At 45.3% G+C, this 23,601-nt stretch overlaps 2 protein-coding genes and 1 pseudogene across 2 annotated transcripts; all 3 read left to right on the top strand.

The window, feature by feature from the left end:
• The first annotated feature begins 519 nt into the window (after window positions 1-519).
• Window positions 520-2,980, top strand: smtna (smoothelin a). Its single transcript, XM_030085632.1, is given in 7 exon segments — window positions 520-655; window positions 1,650-1,672; window positions 1,760-1,867; window positions 1,950-1,995; window positions 2,224-2,330; window positions 2,437-2,588; window positions 2,713-2,980. Coding segments are annotated over 7 exon segments (840 nt in total).
• Window positions 2,981-4,637: 1,657 nt separating this feature from the next.
• LOC115382903 (inositol polyphosphate 5-phosphatase K-like) lies at window positions 4,638-12,143 on the top strand (annotated as a pseudogene).
• Window positions 12,144-15,420: 3,277 nt separating this feature from the next.
• On the top strand, window positions 15,421-23,460 carry LOC115383121 (S-adenosylmethionine synthase-like). The gene is made up of 9 exons (XM_030085187.1): window positions 15,421-15,791; window positions 17,702-17,779; window positions 17,985-18,107; window positions 18,912-19,024; window positions 19,125-19,268; window positions 19,390-19,608; window positions 19,685-19,867; window positions 20,229-20,362; window positions 20,439-23,460. The coding sequence occupies exons 1-9, from the start codon at window positions 15,698-15,700 to the stop codon at window positions 20,539-20,541; spliced, it is 1,191 nt and encodes a 396-aa protein (XP_029941047.1). The 5' UTR covers window positions 15,421-15,697; the 3' UTR covers window positions 20,542-23,460.
• Window positions 23,461-23,601: the final 141 nt, after the last annotated feature.

The raw sequence follows: 23,601 nt of genomic DNA, 5'->3' as shown, positions 1-23,601 counted from the left end.
TCATTTGCTTTCTGGTGTCTGAGCTGTGTCTCTGAGTGCGCTCACTCTACAAACTCTGAGTAACCCTGCTGAAGCTGAAACTATTTGAGTGATGGTGTTTTTCTTCCAGATGTGCATGCTTCTGTCTGTCCCCGGGTGTAAGCGTCGTCCTCCAGTGTGGAGATTCCTTCCTCACTGTAAACAGTCTCAGCCTCATGCCTGAATAGGCAGTGAGTCTCACTTTTTTTGCCACTGTTAACCCTTTACAGCCCACCCTAACTTTTGTATCGAAAGCACACTCACACTGAGTGAGATCTATGGTCTAGATATTGAAAGTTATCCAGCAGACTGTCCAGTTAACTTTCACATGACGTCACCCACGATTCAGAGTGAAGGAGAGGAGAGACGCTTGCCATAAGGAGATGGATGACCAAAGATCTGGCGTGTTCCTCCCTCCTCTTCCTCTTCCTCCTCCTTCTTCATCCCATTTTGGGAGGTTCGTGTAAGCAAACTCTACTTTCTCTCCAAACAAGCATCCTTATGAAGCCCTGCAGAGCGAGGCGTGATGTCAGGGCTCAGCTCTCTCATCTGCACCGGAGTCCAGAGGAGCGTCGAGCGGGGCAGGAGGGAGAGCTGAACCCAGGAGACGGCGCCCATCACACATCCCCAGGAACAGGTGAGACACAGTTTATCAGTCACCAGATTTATTTTTTTAGGAGTTTTGGGACCTGTGTGTGTCAGCACATAGTTTCCTCACTGTTATCTCCAACGATCTGGTTCCACCACATTACTATATTTGTACGTGTTTCTGCACTCGGCCAGCTGCTGACATACACAGAGGGGTATTCCAGCAGGACAAACATTTCTGCTCAGACTCACACGACTGTTTATGTCTTCGTTGCTCGTAGGCTTGCATGCATAATGAATGTGGTATTTGTGAGATATTCTTTTGCATTCTTTAGAATCACGTGTGTCCGTTTGCTTGTTTTGGAGTTTTTTAATCCACTGTGAATGATTGAAGTTACTATTGTGATTTTTTTTTTTTTTTTTTTTTACTTTTCAGAAAGTGTTGAGTTTCAGCAGATCTACTCTTCTGCGGACTGGCTTCTGCTCAGTTCTCGTCCCCGTGAAGCGAACGTGTGAGGACAGCTGTGATTTCACACGAGATTTACACATCAGACCATGGGCTCAACTCCCCATCAATCACCAGCGAAGAACTGGCTGCGATCGACGACGAAGAAGTTCTCAACAAGATGGTGAGCCAGCGATTCATACCAAAAGCTCTCAGGTTCAGACAGGAGAGCCATGCTGGGCCAGAAAACCTGACAGAATCATTATTTTGCCACTTGGAGATGTGACTGTCTATTATCCTCGTCTTCCTTCTATCCTGCAGATTTTGACACTCAGATTTTTCTTACTTTTTCTTCCCTTAAACTGAGTAAAGAAACACGGCCACCTGGATTCACTTTGCATTTTCCGTGCACATGGCACGAGGCAAATTATTCCCTCTGCTGAATTAGCAGACTTACAGAATGCTGCATTAGAACAAATGTGAAGCATGTTGTGTCGGAGTGACTCTTCTAATCCCCGTTCCCTGACCTGTGATTATGCATTTAGTTGGACAACGCAGCAGATTTTGAGGAGAGGCGGATGATCCGTGCTGCACTAAGGGACCTGCTCAAAAAGAAGAGAGGTAAAGCCAGAAAATGTGTAATTCAGCGATTGTACCGCAATGGCAGTAATGGATGGATAAAGTGTTTTATTTATTTTGTGTCTTCAGACAAACGGGAGCAGGATCGAGGGACGAGGCAGCAGGAGCTCAGACAGCAGGGCCAGAGCAAGGGAGGAGCTGGGAGAGCGACCCCGAACCAGCAGCCGTCACCAAAAAGTGAGTTCAGTTCACATTTTCCTGATTCTAGTTGTCAAAACTCATCTCAGTTCTTCATTTGTCTTTATTTTCCCGCAACTAGCAGGCCAGCAGTCGTCCCACACTCCCTTCAACAGAACAGCAGGGAGGTGAGTCACATAACTATGAACAGCTAAAACGTCTAACCAGTCCCAGACCAGCACCATTAGCTCAATGACCATTTTGATAAAATCACGTTGATATGGCAGGCAGTGATTTGTGGAAAGCTGTTTGCACCAAATGCCGTTAATATTTGTCTTTAAATCAAATAATTATATTGTTTAAAGATAACTGGTGCTTTCTGTGCAGATGTGAGTGTCTTTGTTCCAAATCCTCAGCTCCTCCGCCGTCTCGGCCCAGCAGTGTCTGTTGCCACAGTACCCAACGCTAAAATGTCAAACAGATGCTTCTAGACTGGTGCCGGGCCAAAACAGAGCCATATGAGGTCAGTATGCACTAACGCTCTTTGTATGCGAGTTACGGCCTGGAGGAGCCATACGTAGCTCCGCCGCTCTGCCTTTCTGAACGGACTCCGCTCCGCTGTGAAACAGGGGGTGGACATCCAGAACTTCTCCTCCAGCTGGAAAGACGGCATCGCCTTCTGTGCTCTGGTGCACCGCTTCTTCCCCGACTCGTTCGAATACTCCATCCTCAACCCCAACATGCCCAGGGACAACTTTCAGTTGGCGTTCAGCACCGCAGAGTGAGCGCTCTCCCCGTGAACCCGGGCTGAAAGACACCGTCATTCTTAAAAAAACAACACTTTGACTTTACACTTTTGACAGGATGCTTTCTCCGTCGATGTCTCAAGTCTTCTCTGGTTGCAGGAGGCTGGCCGGCTGCCCTCCCCTGCTGGACGCCGACGACTTGATCCGGATGAAAGAGCCTGACTGGAAGTGTGTGTACACCTACATCCAGGAGTTCTACCGCTGCCTGGTGGAGAAAGGACTGGTCAAACCAAAAAGCGGCCGTAGACTCGAACAAACCAACTCCAGCTTTGAAAAGCTGATTCGCCTTTTGCCACAAGAGAATTACGTTGCACGCCTTTTCCTGCTCCATCTTCTCGTTGATTCTCCGCTATTTTTCACGTCTTGATGCGGCTGTTTGAGTGAAAAATGCACAGCGGTGTGTAGCTTTGTTGTGGTTTGTGTGTTAGCAGGGACTTATGGGTGACTCAGTGGACAGCTGGTGCATTCCACTGAGATTACACATCTGTATTAATCCCAGCAGAGCCGTAGTGCATCTGGGAATGACTTTTATGATGCCGTCGGGGCCCTGAGAGTGTGAGTATTAAGATCCATTTATTGAACATTCACTTCATTATGTGTGTTGTTGATCTATAAAATACATAGAATTTAATGAATGTTGAGTTTTTTTTTTGTCTGAAACTAGAGTGAATAACTTTCCCAAATAGTGCATTATTTCAAACTTCTGAAGGCTTTTGTTACATCAGTTTAAAATTCTTTAAAGTCAGTGTGGATAAGAATAATTTTTTACATGATAAATCCTCTTGAGCAGCTTCAAACTGACCACAATCACCATTTGGTCCAGAAAAGTTGGGCTTTCTGTGGAAGTTTAGCTCCACAGTACACATCTGTCCTACTATCTAATGTCGGTTTCTGGCCAGGAAAAGTGCAGCAGCAACTATTTCCATAGTGTGACTGGCTTTTTTGTGCACAGTCCCTATATAAGGAAGAAATGCAGAGGAAATATTTGAGTGCTGCTTTTTTGCATATTCTCAGAGTCCCACTATCACAGCCTCCATGAAAGGACATTTCTAAATCTCTCCAGTGTTGCATCATCTGGAGTTATCCTGGCTTTGGCTTGACACTTTTAATTTACTGCTGAGGGATTGTGCGTTTAGGAACAAAGTGTAAATCATAGCATCCAGTAGTTCTGTGAGGCTTCCAGCTTTGTTAAAATATTTAAATGTCTCTTGTGTGCAGTTTGGATGAGTGATGCCTGATGTAGAACTGAGGCTGCTATGCAAAACAAATTATTCACAGTATATGTTCAATCCAGTGTGAGATATGAGTTTGTCTTTGTTAACATGCAATCAAAACATAAAGCTGTCAACACTGGCGTCTCCGTGTTGAGCCGCAGAAATAACCTAATCGCGTTAATTATGTGATCGACGGCATGGCGGCGAGGCTGTGCATGATCTGATTGCGAGGGCTGCCGGGTTCGTCCTCTGTAGCCGCTGTAAAGACATCGGAGGGGGCGGGTATAGGTATGGCTCTGCCAACGTGAAATTTAATTATCGACACGCGCCGATCAATTCTCCCCATCAGTGACGCACCAATGGCAGATTAATGCGTCAGTGATCGGACAGACGCTCGGCTGCACTTTGGCAGCTGATTTATTTATTTATTTATTTATTTTGGTTTCGCCTTTCCTGCTGTGCCCGCCTCCAAACATTCGGAGAGAGAGAGAGAGAGAGAGAGAGAGAGAGAGAGAGAGGGCGAGAGGGAGAGAGGGAGAGAGGGAGAGAGAGGAGTCGGTGCATGGCCGGTGCGCACGAGGTGCATGCGGGATGCTGAGCGGAAGATAAAAAAGAGAAAGAAGTGCACACAGCTGCTCCGGCCAACTGCGTGGTGCATAGGCGGCAATAACAAGTAGGATGAGGTTCAATCAGCTGACGGACCGGCGCTCAGGATCCAGCATGCGGGAGTCCGGCAGCATCGCGCGTGACCGCGCTCTGTCCTGACAGCCGAGCCGTCCGCGGTACCGGCCGGCGGCTCCGGGGTTCCGGGTCTGTGTCTCCGGGACCATCGGTCCATCCTGCCCCCGTCTTGATCGCGTTGTGAGGAGACCGATGACTGATCCCCCGCCGCTGTGGATTGTTTCAGCTCACCTTTGCGGTTCACCTTGGAAATAGATCAAGAGGTAAGACTCGTTCCGTCAGGTCTGCGGGGCGCAGTGGAAGCGCCTGATGGGCTCCCTGGTTAAAAATACATTTTTCCTTTCTTTTTTGAAGATTTTAATGAGCCCGATAGCTGGCACCCTTTCTCAGATAATGTCATTGGGACTGAAACATGAAATAGGCCATGTTTCCATCTGCTTCTGCACTTTCAAAGTGAGATCGATACTAACCTGTGTGATCACCGCCGCCGGGGTCACGTGGACCTCTCGGCGAGAAAAGAGATCCTCCTTTTGCTTATCATGAATTATTAAATGAGGTGTATGATTTCTGAATGGAGGGGCACAAAAACAAAAAGGAGGGGTGGGTTTTGTCCTCCTGTAATGTCAGGCGTCCTCCTCCATGTGACCTACAGTATCTGTTGACATTGTCGGATGTCTCCATTATTTGGAGACTGACTGAGTGCATCTCTTCTATCAGTGTAGATCAGAGACTTTTTCATTGTGTGATACCAGTCCATGACCAATAACTATTTATTCTGCTTTAAAAAAAGATAATGGGCTAATTAATGTTTCTGAGCAGATAGAATGTAGTCCAGGGCCCAGACCTAAAGTTAGCTCTTGTTATAGTGACCCTGGGGAGGGTGACGTGCACAGGTACCCACTCTGATGTGTTCTTTAATCTTCCAGCCACTGCAGGCCCCTCTTCTGTCAGTGTACTGAGTCTTTTAATAATGTTGTATGTCATTTCTGTGCTCTCCGCAAGCTGTGCTGAATTATTAAAACCCTGTGTTGCCCACATACTCTTGCAGATTGATGGATAGGCCGCATGAAGTCAACACGGACCCTTGTGGTCCTAAAGTGCAACCCGGACCCTGTGTATTAGTCAAAGCCAGCCCGGGAATACCTCCACAGCTGGCAGTTCGTGATCCGCCTCTCACTATCAGCCCACCGGAAGCGTCCAAGAAGCGGTGTGGGTCGAGTCCCGTACAGGCGGGCGAAGCGCAGTCGGGACAGGCCGACCCCGGGTGCACTTCAGCCCCGCCAGCGAGCATAAGTCGGCCCAGACCGACCGCTCTCAGAACTAAACCTGCTCCCAAGCTGACCAGGATCTCAGTGGACCCCTCCAAGGAAATCGACCTGATCCCCGTTGCATCCCAGGACCTCAGAGTGCCAACATCCTGCCACACTCTCCGACAGATTCCTCCTTCCCCCCTGCACAGCCCCCAGAGCCCCCACAGTCCCCAGCCTCTGCTGAGCCCCACTCCCAGCCTGTCTCTGCCCCAGTCCAGCGGCAACCCGCCGTCCAGCCTCAGCCCCACGTCCAGCCTCAGCCCTCAGCCGCAGAAGATCCGCTCGCCCGCCGGCTCCACTCAGAGCCAGGCTCAGCCCGAGAAGCCAGGGGAGAACAACGACTTCAGGTAAGACAAATCACACCGCTTTTAATGAAATATCCCGAGAAAATTCCCACAGGGCCTTCAAATATTCCGTCTATGTCTAAATACAGCCGCGGTCGGTGGCTGTGGAGCCAATACGCGCCACGTGAATCACGGCCGCAAATTTCACTGAGAGCTTTGTGGAGCGAACAGAGTGACACATTCTGTTGGCAGAATTCCCAGAGGCACTTTTGTTGTGTTCATCACTCATAAGTAAGAGCTGCCCTTAAAAGAAACTTACTGTAAATCTCCGGAGGAATGTTTATTTGAAGAAAAAAAAAAGGTGTTAAGTGTTTTTTTTCAGCCACTTGGCTCACACAGATCAATATTTCTCACCACAAAGATCAATCAAAATCACATCTGCATTGGGTTTTTCTGAAAGACATGGATGGATTCTGTTTTTAATCAATGTATTTCTCAGTTTTGGGTGTCTGTTTGGAAAGTGAATATCATCATCGTGGACAAAATCTGGCTGCATGTCAGACCACTCTCACATTTTTACACTTCCTTTCCCCAACAACAATAACATGATTTTGACAGACGTTCAAGTAACAGATTACAAATATTCACATTATTTTGATGTGCTTTTACTTTGTGCATTTGATGTGGGTGTATTTTTCAAGCGTATAATATATAAGGTATATAATCAGTTACATAATAATCAAACCCTTAGATCTGCATTTTTGCAGCCAATATGTTTGTTCTTTTAACAGCTGAAGTTCCTGCTTTGTACCATGGTGCTGGTCGTCTTGTTGAAGCAGTGGTGCATGAAAGTCAGTCGTTTGACCTCACGAGTATAAATGTAAATTGTTTGGCGGTTTTCTTTTGGCTCCGATTGATCCACATTTGACTGTAGCTCAGGTAGAAGAGCAGGTTGCCTTAGCAATGATAATTATAAGAAAAACACTTTGTACCCTCACATACTATTTTTAAATATATGAAACTTACTATACTCAGTGATAATGCTTTCTCTTATTTCAGTACAAACAGACAGTTGTTTCACATGAGCGTTTCCATCTCTCTATTTATCAAAAATACTATTTTACAGCCATTTCAGAATTCACAGCTGAATGAATGGAAGTCAACGGCTGTGAGAAGGAAATATGAAAACACAGAATATGCTTTGGGAAGTGATCAGTCGTAAACTCAAATCAACAAGCACAATGTTAGCCTCTGAAGTGCTTTCTTGTTTTGCAAATTGACCCCTGTGTGAGTGTGGCTCAGGTGGTCTGGATGGCTGTCTTCTCATTGCGAGGCGGACGGTTTATTTCCTGTCTCCGCTCATTCTTGTGAAGTGTCCTTGGACAAATATCTTTAAAAAAAAAAAAAAAAAAGCACTAACCACATCTGTTCCTCCTGATGAAGGACGTACGCCTCACATGGCAGATTTCATTCAACAGAAACTTTAATCAAAAGCAAGGTGTAAATGAGTAGAACTGTGGAGCAAAAGTATTGAGGTGTTTTGTAGAGAATCTAATTACTTCCTCGGGTTTACTAGTCTCTGGTCGCCAGTCTGACACTGACTTTTTGTAGAAATAACGTTTAATTTGATTCTTTTGGCACAAATCAGTAGATTGAAAGATATTTTTTTCAATACCAAACGATATTTAACTTCACCAGTGTCGTTGTCTGTCACATGCGCACGCACGCTCACACAGGAGCACATAATACTGAGTCATCATCGAGGTACATCGAGGTGCTTAATTGTGCTTATCGCTCTTCTATATACAGAAACCCTGATGAAAGCTATTTCTCTGGGGATTACAGGATGGATTATGTCCTCTCTCAACCTTCACCATATAGCGTTTTAAAGCTAATGCGGCGTTTTGCTCCGTTTCTCTATCCGTTGAAAGGGTGTACATCGTCACGTGGAACGTGGGCTCAGCCGTCCCGCCAGATGACATCACTGCTCTGTTTGGACCAAATGTTTCAGATGGGAACATCGACATGTTTATCATCGGGTAAGCGAGTGTTTGTGCACGGCTCAGCAGCGCCAGAGAGACAGCCGCCAGTGCCCACTCAGTCATCTGCTTTAGTTTGATTCAGCCGTCGCTGTACCTCTCGTTATTATTTGTCTGTGACATTTCTCCACTCTCCGGGTCCGTCCAGGCTCCAGGAAGTCAACTCCATGATAAACAAGAGGCTGAAAGACGCTCTGTTTTCAGACCAGTGGAGTGAGCGCTGCATGGACACTCTCAGTCCTTTTGGATATGTTCTGGTCAGCTGACTCGGCCGTCGATCACGTTGTTTGGCCGTTATCAAAACAGCTTTACATAATAATATTTCTCTCGCCTGCTTAGGTGGCATCCCAGAGGATGCAGGGCGTGCAGCTGCTGGTTTTCTCGAAGTTCTGTCACCTGCCGTTCCTCAGAGGGGTGCAGACGGAGAGCACACGCACAGGACTTGGAGGATACTGGGTACGTGCTCCGCATCGGAGAGTGCCGCTCTGAGAGAATCAGAGATTTGAGGTTAATCCGTGTCACTGAGGTGTTTGTCAAAGTTAGAGAGTGTGTGTGTGTGTGTGTGTGCATGCGTCCTCCGTCGCGGCTGCATGTGTCGGCGTGCGAGTGACCTCCGTGCGTGTGTTGATGTCAGCATCACCCCTGGCTGCTGCTGGTGCAGTCTCCTTCTCTTTGAGGTCAGTGCAGCAGCAGCAGGCTGTCTGGCTTTGTGATTATGTGAGTCAGTGTCGGATGAAACGCCGTGACCTTGATCCTGGACGCAGAGCTCAGTGATACGCATTTGTGTTTTTATGCTATTTTGTCCAAAGGATACACAAATGAGGTTCATTTGTCACTACGCCCTGAGTTTAACGTTTTTTTTTTTTTTTTCTGCCGTTCCAAGGGAAATAAAGGTGGCGTCAGCGCGAGGATGACCGTGTTCGGCCACCCGGTGTGCTTCCTCAACTGTCACCTGCCTGCTCACATGCAGAACCTGGAGCAGCGGATGGAGGATTTTGAAAGCATCCTTCAGCAGCAGCAGTTTGAAGGAGGGGCCGCTACAGGAGTGCTGGACCATGAGTGGGTGCCTTTTTACAGATTTGACACAATATGATGCACATTTACAGAAAAGTGCTCAAGTCATAATGTTAATATAATGATTTTTTTTTTACTCCTCATAAACTCCAACAACTTTTTCAAAAACAGTAGATATGAGCAAATGATCGCATGTATCATATATCAAAAGTATTATAATTTAGTTTTTTTGTTGAATATCTCTTAAGTTTAAAGTATTACAGTTTAATTTACTGTTATTAAAATGGCAACAATTTCAGTTGACTGAACACAGTGGTGCGATTAATGTGCCCTACAGTGTTTAAATTTTGTTTTTGTGTTTCGTTTCAGTCTCTAATGACAGACCTGCGTCTTCTTCTCCTCAGTGTCGTCTTTTGGTTTGGAGATTTAAATTTCCGTATCGAAGATTATGACATCCACGTGGTGAAGTGTGCCATCGACAGCAATAAGCTGCCGCTTCTGTGGGAACGGGATCAGGTGAGGCACCTTCAGCTTTTGAAACAACATGAGAAAACAGATTAATTTTCGCGGAAGGCTTTAAAACATGCTTTTCACCGAGCACCTCCAACAGATGGAGCTGTAGCTCAATGTTTTCAAACATCACCGTACAGCATAAGATGTGAATTTCACTTTTCATGCGTGAAATTATTTCACTTTCATGTTTTTTCCATTTCCCTCTGATCTCTCCGCAGCTCAACATGGCTAAAAATACAGAATCCATCCTGGATGGCTTTATGGAGGGGCCTCTCAAATTCCCACCAACCTATAAGTTTGATGTGGGCACTCATACGTATGACACCAGGTCCGTCCAGCTGCCTCAGTCACAAACTCTTTGTTCAAGATTCAGTTTTTCAGAAATGAGAAACTCACCTCTGATCAGCTGCTGACCGTCTGTCTCTTGTTCGGGTTTCATCTCTGTTAGTTCGAAGAAGCGGAAGCCCGCCTGGACGGACCGCATCCTCTGGCGCCTCCGTCGCACTGGCTCCCCGGTTCCTACCCACAATGCCGCGCTGCAGCGGGGCCTCACCTCATGGTTGGGTGGGGCGACTAAAGTGACACAGCACGCGTATCGGAGTCACATGGGCTTCACCATCAGTGACCACAAGCCTGTCTCTGCCCTCTTTTCACTGCATGTGAGACACTTTGACTCACGACTTTTACCAAAAAAACCCACCAAAATGAATCTCTCAACACACTTTGATGCTGTGTTTCTAACTTGTGACGCTTTCTCCAGTTTCCGTTCCGGGTGAGTACCCCTCTGGTGGAGCTGCAGTTCAGCCAGGAGTGGTGCAAAGTCTCGGACGCCACCGTCCGATTCACCGTCGCGTCGAACTATCAGCGCAGCTCCTGGGACTGGGTGGCAATATACAAGGTTATTCTGAAGTAGTTCATACAGGTTCATGCAGTTTTGTTTACCTCCAGCGTCGGGGATGAACGGTTCTGTCTGTGATTCCTTTGAGCAGGTTGGATTCAAACATCACAAAGACTACCAGGCGTACGTCTGGGCCAAAGGAGAGCATGCAACGCAGGTCAGTCACAGCGCGGGCTGGAGTCCTGAGAACTCCTGAGAACTCCTGAGCTGCAGCTGAACTCTGAGATATTTTGGTTGCTGAATTTTCTCCAGGTGACGTTCTCAGAGGAGGATTTGCCAAGGGATGACTGTGAATACATCCTGGGTTACTACAGCAACAACATGAACAGTATTGTTGGATTGTCGTCACCAATTCAGGTAATCTAGCTGAGAGACCGACGAGGAGGAGTCTTACTCCTCGTGGCATATTAATGAGTGGATGAACATATACCTTTACACATAGACGAGCGCATACAGTTACCATTAAAAATGCACAAAGTAGAGTCGAAGCAATGAACGATTGTAATGCAGATTTTGTGTTGAAAAAGAAGCTGGCCAATCAGAGGAAAGCACCCCTGTTATTCTAGGAGTGGGCTTTCAAGAGCGAGAGGCTTAAACTGTTTAAACTGTGAATTATTAAGAAAAAAAAATAAAGACACATGACCTCTTGTCCTCCGCTCGTTCATCCTCACCAGATCAAAATGCCGGAGCACAGCCCCACGGCGTGCCGCTCCGACAGCTCGGACGTCAGCTCTGAGGACGACAGCACCCTGGTCCTGCTGGCCCCCAGCTCCCGCAGCCCGAGCCCCAAGACGGGCAAGCACCACCACCGCCACCGGCGCAGCCGCAGCCCCGCCGTGCCCGCCATGGCCTCCAACCCCCTGCCCTCCCTGCAGGGCCTCCACCTCTGCCCCCGCCCCAAAGAGAGCCAGACGCGGAGCCGCTCGCCGTGCTCGGCCGCCAAGAAGGAACGGCTGGTCTCCCCCGACGCGGTGCCCTCCCCCACCGTCAGCCCCCTGAGCCCCCGCAGCCCCGTGTCGCCGGGCGGCGGAGTGAGCGCCCCCGAGGCCCTGATCGCTGCCATCTTGGGCGAACACAGACCAGCTCAGGTCAGCCCCACGGGGGTCAAGCAGATCGGGAAAGGAGGGGAGACGGACAGAACAAAGAACGGAAACGTCAAGAGTTAGAGCGCGATCAGAGGCAATATCCGTGCGAGCAGGGTGTGAAGCAGCACATTTAAAGACTCCTCCTGTAGTTTTGCAAACATTCCACATTGTAGCTCTGCAGTCTCCTGTTTCTGAGTCGACCACCATCTCGTATGTATATCTTGGAGTCACACTCGTCCCGACTCTCGATTACAAGTGCTTTTATAGACTCATAAGCGATATCATACGCAAACAAACATATTGAATGTGAAACCAAAGTCGAAGTTCTGTCCCGTGATGGATGTTATTGACAGCAATACGGATCTATTTAGACAGTCTGGTATCAGAAGTAAGGACCCTGGAAACACCATAACTGATGGTTTCATAGTTCACGTCAGGGAGAGTGTGTGTCTGTGTGAGTTTGTGTGAAAACATAAATAAAGTGTGTCACCAGGTGATAGAATAAGATGTCTCTCTATAGGTCTTGGTCTGTATTCCTCAGATGAATGAAACGTACACAGGAGTAGAAACAGAGCATTTTATCACTTTGGCCAATCAGAAATGTCCATGTGACTGTGTGAACTGGAGCTGTAATCCTAGACCAATGCTCTTATTCTTGTTCTTAGCAGCTTTGTGAATACAGTCCCTGTTCTATGGAGGTCAGTGAGTGGATGTTTAGGCTAATGTGGGTCTTTTTGTTTGTTTTGTTTGCTTTCAGGAAACAGTGTTGTTCAACTGTGTGAGTGTGCAAATAAAAGGTGAAACAAATTGGGGAGATAGTGTAAAATGTTGTGTGTGAAGATGAGTGCAAAAGACAGATTTGACTCAACAAAATCCAAAAAGATTGACGACTGGAATTCTATGTAAAAAGTCTGACTTTAGTTTTTGACTTTAGACTTTTAACCTTTTCTCTTAAAGGTACTTTGAATAAACAAAAATCAACATGAAGTCAGCACAAGCTGAACTTATGACTGGAGGAAGAAGGAAAGGAGAGAGGAGATAACAAGATAACATACTGTGCAGTGAGAGAGGCTGTCAAATAGTGCCGACCCCACATAGAAGTCCAGTCTTCTCTGTGTCAATATGGGTAAAACAACCTTTATAACATGTGTTTCAATATGGTTACTAAATTTCTGAAGTAGACTTGTGTCCAGTTTAGGCCTATTGGTATGTGAATGTAAATCATGATGTGGTACAGTCTTATTTTCAGAAATCCTTTAAAGTTTATCCATCTTCAGAGTCTTCGTGTCCTTGAATCTGTTTTCACGACCTGCTGAGACAGAAGGCAACGCTCACCCTGAAGAGCAATCCTTCACACAGCTAACAGAAACACAGTCACACAGGCACTCATTTACAACTATGAGAAATACAGTCATTGATTAAGCTCACGTACCAGTCTCCGGTTTGTGGTTAGAACAACAACGCTGAGGAAAAATCCAAGCCTGTACAGCCTGGAAATCAACATCAAACCATTTGTAAAATCCTGATCATACAACTGTATGCCCATAGAAAAAATATTTATCATATATTAAGAAAACGAAAAAGGGATTTCAGTCCAAAGGTAATATGAGACTTGAGCAACTTCCCCAAAATCATTCCCCATTGGGATGTAAAGCAATGAGCAGTAATGCTGTGGTGTAGTGTTGTGTCGAGTTGACACTGCAGTAATGGATTTTTGTCTCAATTACTGTGTTTAAGAGCTATTACACAAACAACGCTGACTTTTTCTTACGTCAGTGACTGTTCTGGGATAGTCCTTTAACTGTCAAATTTGTGAAACAAAGGAAAAACAACTTTCAGCATAGGAACACCCACTAGAAAATGTTTGCAGGTGTTGGCCAACGGAAATCTGAGATGTGTAAATATTCATTAATCTGACCATTTCAGACATATCATGATTATATATGATCATGTTTGGAGGAATTTGATGTGGCAGTCATTCCTCATGCACCCATTCATCTCCTGCACCATGTTTTCTCCTCCAGGGTTGCAGGAGGCTGCAGCAGATCTCAGCTGATTGGGGGAACTACACAGAGGATGGGCAGCAGGTTCATCACAGGGATAAAACACAGACAGCAGCCAATAGCCTCCCTATTCAGACACAGCTGCAGCCACTCAACATTACTGCCAACTTTGACATGACAAAAGGACATGCGTCATGGAAATAAAAGCAGACTTGGACAAGTTCCGAAATGGCATGAAGTTGTTTTTTTTAATAATTATCTTTTTTTTTCATTTGTGTGACGTTGTCATGCTCTGACTTTTACAAAGGCAACTCATGGCAACCTACTGTGATGTTATTCAAAGATTAGCTTGACGAGATGGAATTTGAGGCCTCTCTGTGGCTTATTTAACAATTACATTTATTTATCACTGCCACTGCATTCGAACTGGGCTGTATATGATGAAGGTAATAAAGTGTGATGTGATATTATCATTATACTATGTCACAGGCACAAATAGAAAAAAAAACAAGTGATGCCATCTCTTGCAAATTTCTGTCAAAATAACTTGTAGTTTGGACACATGTACACACTTGAGAGTTTTTTTGTAATGTGCATAAAAAGATAATCTCCTTCTTGATCCAAGTCAGAGGCAGGAACTGTGCGAGTGAAGAGCGCTGTAGACGAGAAGCTCGTGGCTTCTTTGGTGGTGATGGTGGCATCAGAGTTCATGCGCCACTGTTGACACAGTGAAGTTATGAACCTTTAAACATTAATCTTAAATTGTTTAATCCAGCCTAGGAATGCATGGTGGTGTGCCAGATCCCAGCTGACTCAGGGCTTATGCAGGTTAAAAACTGGACAGGTCCACCAGGATGTCAAACACACATTGATCCATTAGTGTCACATGTATGTTTTTCAAAACTCAGACTCCTTTTTGCTATTAGGGAAAAATACTAAAATACTGTCAAAACACATCTAGGCGACATCTAAGGTTTGAGACCCTTGGTTTAACAGAACTTTACAGTCTGAGTTCAGGTGTGGGTTTCAAGGTAAGGTTCAGGTGTTGCTTTAGGAATCTGTACCAACTTTAGAGGGCCCAGTTATGTTTTAAAGCAGCTGTGTCAAACATATTTTGGTTCCGGGGGTATATACAGCCCAATTTCATCTTGGACCAGTGAAACAGTGCCCTAATAGCTTTGAAATTAAAACTTTAAAGATTTTCTTTGTTGTGATGCAGAGTGGGTTATAGTATATGATGAAGACGTTTACATTTAGGAGGCAGCCATATCTGGGTTGGCAGAGTGGTTGTCTCAATCGGAGGTTCAATCCTCCCATCCGTCCACATATTGAAGTGTCCTTGAGCATGGTACTGAACTGCAAAACTGCTTACAATGAATGAAGTGAGTGCCTTGCATGGCAGCAGCCTTGTTTCGTGTGTGAATGGGTGAATGTGATTAAGAATCAAAGTGCTTTGGGGCCTCTTTTGGGCTGGTTTTGGCCCAAGGCCCTTGACATCCCTGGTTTAAAGTACAGGGATGTTTGAGAAGTAATGTTAGAGTTGTTGTCAAGGATGCTGGTTTTATTAAATATAAAATGGACACAATCCACGCTGTCATCATAGTCCATTACTATATTTCAAAAGGTTTCCAAACGTCCCATCTAACATAACAAAGTTAGAATCCACTCCGAAGAAGACTACGACTTGTTTGTCTTTGCCCCTCGGGGACATTTTCTCTGGCTTTCAGGAGCGCACGCCCACCAGCACCACGTGGTCTGTGCTCAACAACAACATTGGCTGCGGGGGCGCGCAGAAGGGTCTGGAGAAGTTCTACAGACAAATAAATACAGCGGTCTGGTCGATCCGGCTTCACCCGCTGGTCCTGAACCTGTCTCGGCGGTGGCTTTTTGAACGGAAGACTGAAGTTGCGGGCTGTGATCGTCCTCGTCCTCCTCCTCCTCCTCCTCCGCTCTCCTGCTGCTCCCCCCTGCTGTGTAGTTAGCAGGCATCTGGTCGGCTAAGCTCGCGAGCTAACGGCGTGCGCGCAACTGTACGAGCTAAAAATGAACGGAGAGCTGAACGGTTTCCATAACAACGCTCGCGGCGACGAAGACTGCTTCCTCTTCACGTCGGAGTCGGTGGGAGAGGGACACCCCGGTGAGTTTGATTCTGTCTTCAGCGGAGACGCTCGCGCTCGTCAGTGGTTAGCCTTTAGCATCCCGCTAGCCTCTCAACAAGGTCATGTGGCCGAGTTAGCTCAGCTGTCAGCTGCTCTGTCAAACTTCGCGCCAGCGTCAGGTAATAATCACCAAATGCGGCTGAAATCCCCAGAAGAGCCGCCGTGCCGAACACCACTGAGACGACAGCACAAAACTAACTAAGATGAGATTAGGAAGGAGTTGAATGACTGAATAACGGCAATGAAACGATAAACTATACAGCGACAGGTGCTGAAGTTAGCTTCCAAGTCGTCTGTTAAGGGAAATGTTAAGGGAAAAGCGCGGTTCACCTCTTCATTTGGTCATTTCTGGATTTGAATTGTCGTGTGCGAACCAGATGGTGTCTTTAAATCAGGCTAAACACGTGAAAACCTTTGATCTGTTTGTGGGAGTGTAGACAGGAGCGTTCAGTTACTTTGTATTTGTAACTCATGTGATCAGTATGTTGGACCAGGTTGCAGCTACACAGCTGGACATTGTTTACATGTGTCTAGAAATAATGTATCAAAATGACAACATTTACTGTTTATTAAAAATAAAAAAAAAGATAGAGATGTGCATTGTTTCCAGTTGTTGGAGCTTATTGAAGCTTTGATTACTTAAAAAAGAACATCTTAAGGAAAAATTCATCCCCGAAGACAACTTCTTGGTTAATATTTATTGTGGGGATATTAAAGGGAGTGGGGTGTAAATGTTCAGTAAACGAGTAGTACCCAGGTCCCTCACAGATAACACATCACAATTAAAGTTGATTCGTTTCATAGTTTTAGAGAGTGGTGTAAATGTAATATCACACGTTAGGTTGATTTTTTTTTTAAATATATTTGTGAGAGGAATTTGATGGATTTCTGGGTACAAATGTTACGACGATGTGCAAGTAAAATAAAATCATGCAAAAATCCACATTTGTCTGATTAAAAAAAAATACAAGTCATGAAAGTGAACTGAACTGAAATGGGGAAAATGTCTTTTCAAAAATGAGCCTTTTCTTTGCTGTCATTTTCCCTTAAGTTTCCCCTTAATAGTCTACCGGAAGCAGAGAGGTTGCTGTCGGAGCGAACATCACGTTACCAGACTGCTGCTGTCTGTCAGTCACACACTGTGATTCACACTCACTGTGTCTGCACGTGAAGGAACAGCAAGAACGACTGTTCTTTTTGTCTCACAGCCCCTATGACCTGCTAAGTGATTTTTACAAATTCACTCTTTTGTATTTTGAAATTTACAGGAGAATCACCGAATTTAAAAATGTGGTATCCTTTTAGTAGGCCAGTAGGGGCAGCTCTATTGCCAGAGATAATAGGCTTACCAGTACTCCTAAATATAGTTACAGCAGGAGCTGCTAGTGAAGTATTGGTGTAAACCTAGACTCGGGCATTATATGGCCTGCGGGCCACATGCGGTTGTGGGCCATAAGGCCGTCCCTGACCATTAACAAGGAAATCATGCTGAGAAATACAGAAGCCGATTGACCACCACTGTTTGAAAAACCTAAATCCACAACCTGTGTGGCTGAAATACAAGCAGAAGCCCTGCAAAACAGTAAAGATTCACTAACTATAGGGCGTTGCTTCAGACATCTTACGAATGCTGCTACACCGGTAAAGCAATATACCTCTAAAACGACTGCAGGGTTTTTGGTTTGTGTTACCCAAACTGTGGAATCAGTGGTGTGGAAACTAGTTGTTATCAATATTAAATTGTGAAACACACACAGGTAGGAGCTTTTTCTTGAAACTAACCTTTCTCAGTCAGCTCTGCATTTCAAAAAATTCTTCAGTTGCTTGTTTGCATGTTTGCATGTTTCCTGGAAAAACAAAAACAAAAAAACTTGATGTTTTTCTACAGATAAGATTTGTGACCAGATCAGTGATGCTGTATTGGATGCACATCTCAGCCAAGACCCTGATGCCAAAGTAGCATGTGGTGAGTTTTTACCTCATAATCCATTTGGATGACTTTCTGTTTCTCTACATGTACATAATTAAAAAATAATGAATAAAAACAACTACATGGGCTTTGATCGAGAGATGCAAATCTCTTATCTCACTAGCAAAGGCAATGGTCAGCAGCTTAATTAAACATGATCACTGTGGGTCGTATGCTGAGCTGCACAATTCTTTGCCTGCAGAGACGGTTGCTAAGACGGGGATGATCCTGCTGGCGGGGGAGATCACCTCCAGAGCCAGCATTGACTATCAGAAGATTGTGAGGGACACAATCAAGCATATTGGCTACGACGACTCCTCCAAAGGTACTGCAATGTTTCGAGTTAGGAGTGAGTTCAGGTGAGGATGGCCTTGAGCTGTTTGTTTTTGTACTACTGCGCAGCGATCGGAGGAAACGGGGCCAGCTGTTGATATGTAGTTGCTAAAGGAAAAAAAGCCTGGGTGTGATCGAATGGAAATCAACGATGCAACAGAAGCAAAGTGGAGGTGTTGTTGACCGACGAGCAGCTTTCCCATGGGATGTCCTCAGCTGACTGAGGGAGTGCCTTCAGGGCTTTAACAGTTGCCAAATACTGTGATTCCCGGCTGATAACACTTTCCCACACATGTCGCACTCACATGACACACGTTTTATTGATTTTTTTTTTTTAATTTGTTTTTCCAGCCTGTTCGAGGGTACTCAAAGTGTAACGTCTTGACCAAAATCACAAACATTTCTAGTTGAATTAATTTATCTGAATTGGTTTTACCCCCCAATGAAGGTTGCTAAATACTTTTGAGAGTGCTGCTACCCTACAATATAGTGTTTTCAAAAAAAAAGTGTGCTAAATATCACTGACTAAACTTTTGTGGGTTGTTGTTTTACTCATTTGCGTTGCTTCAGAATCAATTGCATCAGTTATAGTACCTAATTTAGAATTGCAGATGCGTGTAATACCTATGTTATATATGTTTGTAGAGTAATTATTACAAAATAACCATAATAATTTGCATAAGTAGCTTTCTTTTTAGCATAAATTTCAGTTTACCTTTGCTTCCTTGGAAGAGTTTGTGAAAGTTTTTGCACTGAAGTTTTAAACATTTTGCTTCGACTCACCTGTGTGTTGCAGGCTTTGACTATAAGACCTGCAATGTGCTGGTAGCATTGGAGCAGCAGTCCCCCGACATCGCTCAGGGTGTTCATCTGGACCGTAAGGAAGAAGACGTGGGGGCCGGCGATCAGGTCGGACACTGCTGATATTTGATCTGCAGCTGCAGATCCGTGGCCAGAAATGTTGTGATCGTAGCTTCTGGTTTATCTGGTGATGAATGTGACTTGACAGGGTCTGATGTTCGGTTACGCCACTGATGAGACTGAGGAGTGCATGCCCCTCACCATCATCCTTGCTCACAAACTCAATGCCAAGATGGCCGAGCTACGCCGAAATGGAGCACTGCCGTGGCTGAGGCCCGATTCCAAAACCCAGGTGAGACGGAAAAATGTTTAGGGCGCTAATGAAGTCGTAAAGCTACTCTTTCTTGAATGTAATGCAAATATGAAACCAAATGTCTTCCACTCAGTCTCCTCTCTGTCTGCTCTGCCCCCAGGTGACTGTTCAGTACAGGCAGGACCGAGGAGCCATGGTGCCGCTGCGCGTCCACACCATTGTGATCTCCGTTCAGCACGACGAGCGCGTGAAGCTGGACGAGATGCGCCACTGCCTGAAGGAGCAGGTGGTGAAAGCCGTGGTTCCCGGCGGGTACCTTGACGACGACACCATTTACCACCTGCAGCCCAGTGGCCGCTTTGTCATCGGAGGACCACAGGTGCATTTTTAAGGACGTGACCACACCCCGTCTGCATGCTTCAGCCAAGTGAAGCGCCTGCGTTGTGTTTTCCCAGGGCGATGCAGGTCTGACCGGGCGTAAGATCATTGTAGATACTTATGGAGGTTGGGGAGCCCACGGCGGTGGAGCTTTCTCTGGGAAGGACTACACAAAGGTAGACCGTTCTGCTGCCTACGCCGCCCGCTGGGTGGCCAAATCTCTTGTAAAAGCCGGGCTTTGCAAGCGTGTCCTGGTCCAGGTGAGTGTGAAGCATAACAAAGTGTTACAGAGTTTGAAAACTTGTTGACGTGAATATCGGCGGCTCGGCCACTTGTGGACTTAAAGGCGGCTGTCACAGGTTCGCAGAGAGCAGCGACGGAGGTCAGCTGACACCAGACCTTCACACTGCAGCTTATCATGTCTCCCTGGTTTGTTAGAGCAGTTTTCCTGTTGGTAACCGACTTGTTACCAGTGCAGTGCTTGTACTGTGAATAATCTGCAGGCATTTTTCCCTCATTTCTTTTCACTGAGACCATATAGTGTAAATTTTTGTTTTGTAGTTTTTAAGCTGCTCATTGTTTGGCAGTCGTCATGTTTGTAATCCTTGACTCTTGCCCCAGGTGTCCTACGCCATCGGAGTGGCCCATCCTCTCTCCGTGTCCATCTTCCACTATGGGACTTCCCAGAGGAGCGAGCGGGAGCTGCTGGACATCGTTGGGAAAAACTTCGACCTCCGCCCGGGGGTTATTGTGAGGTGTGCTGTGACTTACAGTTCCTTTTCACTTCCACACGCTCCAGGCTGTTGATTTGCGATTTTGTGTCTGTTTCAGGGACCTTGACTTGAAGAAGCCGATCTACCAGCGCACGGCTTCTTACGGGCACTTCGGTCGGGATGTCTTTCCCTGGGAGATTCCCAAGAAGCTGAAATACTAAACCCCACCTTCTCTCTCCTTGTGGGTCACACATATATACACTGCAGACACAATTGTCTTGCCTTCCTTCTCCTCTTTTTTTTTTTTTTTTTCTCCCTACATGGAGACGGCTCCTGCAGCATTATACCCGATAGTATCAATCAAATAGAAAACTGCTGTGTTAGTTTAGAGCGGCACTGCCAGCTGTTCTTCACCTTTTTCACATGATTAAAAAAAAGCCACTTCGGTCCTGCCACTGTCACTGAGGATTGAACTAACTTGTGTCTCACCAACTCGTATGAGTATTGACAGCTAGAATTTAAAACTGTATTTCATAGCAAGATTTTCAACAGGACCATATTCATATTTAACAACCGGGATGTAGTCTTGAGTATTTGTTTGCCTCGGATATGAAGTCCCCGTGCAGCTTAGTTGCAAAAAGTGAACGTTTGTTTTCGCCCTTTGCTGCGCCCCCCTTTGAAGGCAGTATGTTTTTATATTAATCTAACGCGGTTAGCGGCAGTGTGACGCAGCACCAACGTCCTCTCTGCTCCCCTTGCACTCCTTTCTATATGTGTCGGATGTTTTGATAGAAGTAAGGTCAGATGCAACAGTTATTTTTGTGTGTGCTGTCCCTTCAGGCCAGTTTTGTTCTGACGTTTTACAGAGAAGTCAGAAGCTGCTAATGATCCTGTGGTTTTGTTGGGCTGTACCATAAAATCTCTCCAGTTTTTTTTTTTTAACTTTTTTTTTTTTTTTTTTAAACTATGTTTATGTCTGTGAATGTCCTAAATTTGATTCTGTTTCCTGATGAAGATAACGGCACAGCACTCCCCCTGTCCCGAGGCTGACTCTGGGTGTAGTTACAGAGAAACCCAGGCCTCCTCATCTCGGGACGGGGGCTGCCTTTATCGCACAGCGACACTGTACTTGAAATATTTAATGTGTGCTTGACTGTTGCGGGATCGTACGAATCCGACTAGCAAAGAGAGACAACCAAAATCAACGTGCCACATGTCTCCGTGTTTAAAAGCCGTCGTTCACTTAAGATGCACTTGTTGACAGATTCAGTGTCAAAGGAGGGGAAATGTGAAGACCAGAGTCACGCACAGCGCTGTCAGCACAGTGAATGTAAGACATAAAGATCCTCCTTTAGGAGTGGTTAGTTGCTGGAAATCCCCCCAAAAAAAAAAATAGGGACTTCGTTTGGTCATTGCTGGAACAATAGCTGTAAAACCAATGTTCAGCTTCTCTTTTAAATTATTTATTCAAGTCCGTTTAGGTTATGAGAGGTTACATCTGAGAAGCTCAGTTTCAGCTGCTTTACTGCTACGGAAGAAGAAAGCTTTGTCGCTGTACAACACTGCTCAACATCTAAAAAAAACAATCCAAATTTCTATTGCACTATTCATAGAAATGAAATGTTGTGCAAAGTGCTTTAATCTAAAACTACAAAAAAGACTATAAAAACACTGAAACATTAATATGAAATGAGGCACAACACAATGTAAGTAAGCCAACTAAACATGCAAGAGATTGAGGATATTAATCTTTTTAAAGCCTTTTTAAAAAGGAGTCTAGAAGTTTACTTTTAAAAGTAGTAACATTGTGTCCTGCTCTGCAGCCATCATTCTCTCTTTAGATAAGACTAAAAGGCCACTACCTGAAGCCCCGAAGGCTCGTGGGATAATAGCAAGTGTGATAAAGAGAGACCAGGACCACTGAGAGGTTTCTAAACTAATAAAAACATTTTTAAAACCAATTCAGGAGCTTAAAAGTAGAGCCAGAGCACACTTCAAAATGGCTTTTCGTGGTCCTGGACGTGCAGATGTGCAGAGCGTCACACTAATCAATCCTGCATGTCCTAAAAGCATGGAAGTGAGCCTGTATTGATGTATTCACAGACACGAACACTCAATTACACATTTTTACATGCATTCAGTAAACAAGGTACAAGTAGAAGGATCACAATAACATAAGAGAAGCAGGTACTGAATCTACAGTCGCCTGACACTAGAAAAACATTGTTTTCATCCTCTGAGACTATTTGTAGCCACAAAATGTCAGTTTAGTCCACTTTTCTTTCAACATAGAATCCTTAAAATTACATTATGTGGAGGATAACGGGGACTGTTTGATTACTAAATCCTATACATATCGCCTTGTGCAATTTATCTGATGAGTGCACTTAAGAACTATCAGGGTTTTACGAGCTTGCCCTTCTTCTCATCCCCGTTTGTGCAGCTCACTTACAGAAAATACCGGTAAAGCATGGAAAACGTGCGCCCCAAAAAATCTGAGACATCCATGAATACATGGTCTGTACCTTTCAGATGTTCCTCCTCAACCGGCTGTTCAGTCTGACTGCTGTTGAGCATCAATAGGCCCTAAGTGTTGTGCTTCTCGTGCTGTATGTCCTCCTGATGTCCACTAGATGGCACTGTGCTCCCGTGAATATGACTGTCTTTTGTTTTGTTTTTTTTTTTTTGTTTTTTTTTTTCTGTGTAGCTTCCTGGTTTGGTACTTTCTGCCACCACCCAGTGGTTCTTAAAGTCCACAGCAGAGGCTTCGCATCAGTTTTTTTTGAGCTGGTGAAATAACAGGTCCGTGTTCTTGAAGTCGCCCACAGATGAGACAAATGCTCGGCCGGTGTTGTACAGAGAAACCAGCCTGTTTACATGGTCTCCTCTGGGGGTTTCAAAGAGTTCTTTTCACTTACATTTTTAATCATCACTGAAGTGAAACGTGTCAGTGTGGTTGCTTTATGTGTAAAAGTGCCTTTTCCCCCCCCCGACTCCCTGCAAGCATCTTCACTTGCACATGCACCACTTGTCACCTTTCAGCCCTTCTCTTTCACTCCAGCTCCCTTCTTCCGTGCTGAAGAACACGTTGCATTTCTATCTAAACTGTTGGAATAAATTGCACTCTTGCTTTGTGCTTATTGAACTGTGTTTTTTTTATTATTATTTTTTAATGGAAGTGTTCAACAGAACAGCAAACCCAGGCCTGAGTAGGTTTGGCCACATAAAGCCGAGACGTACAGTAAATGTATCTAAGTTGTTGGTGAGGTGTGAAAGCAGAA

This window comes from Salarias fasciatus (assembly GCF_902148845.1).
Source record: "Salarias fasciatus chromosome 7 unlocalized genomic scaffold, fSalaFa1.1 super_scaffold_4, whole genome shotgun sequence".
NCBI classification, from domain to species: domain Eukaryota; kingdom Metazoa; phylum Chordata; class Actinopteri; order Blenniiformes; family Blenniidae; genus Salarias; species Salarias fasciatus.
The sequence above is the reverse complement of the archived record's forward strand: the minus strand, read 5'-3'. Positions and strand labels throughout refer to the sequence as shown.

What these genes read in the sequence shown, in the direction of transcription:
- LOC115383121 (XM_030085187.1), top strand. Translation starts at nt 15,698, where the DNA reads ATGAACGGAGAGCTGAACGGTTTCCATAACAACGCTCGCGGCGACGAA. An exon ending in GGCCCGATTCCAAAACCCAG is followed by an intron (nt 19,269 to 19,389) that starts GTGAGACGGAAA and finishes CTCTGCCCCCAG; the next exon opens with GTGACTGTTCAGTACAGGCA. An exon ending in CGCCCGGGGGTTATTGTGAG is followed by an intron (nt 20,363 to 20,438) that starts GTGTGCTGTGAC and finishes TGTCTGTTTCAG; the next exon opens with GGACCTTGACTTGAAGAAGC.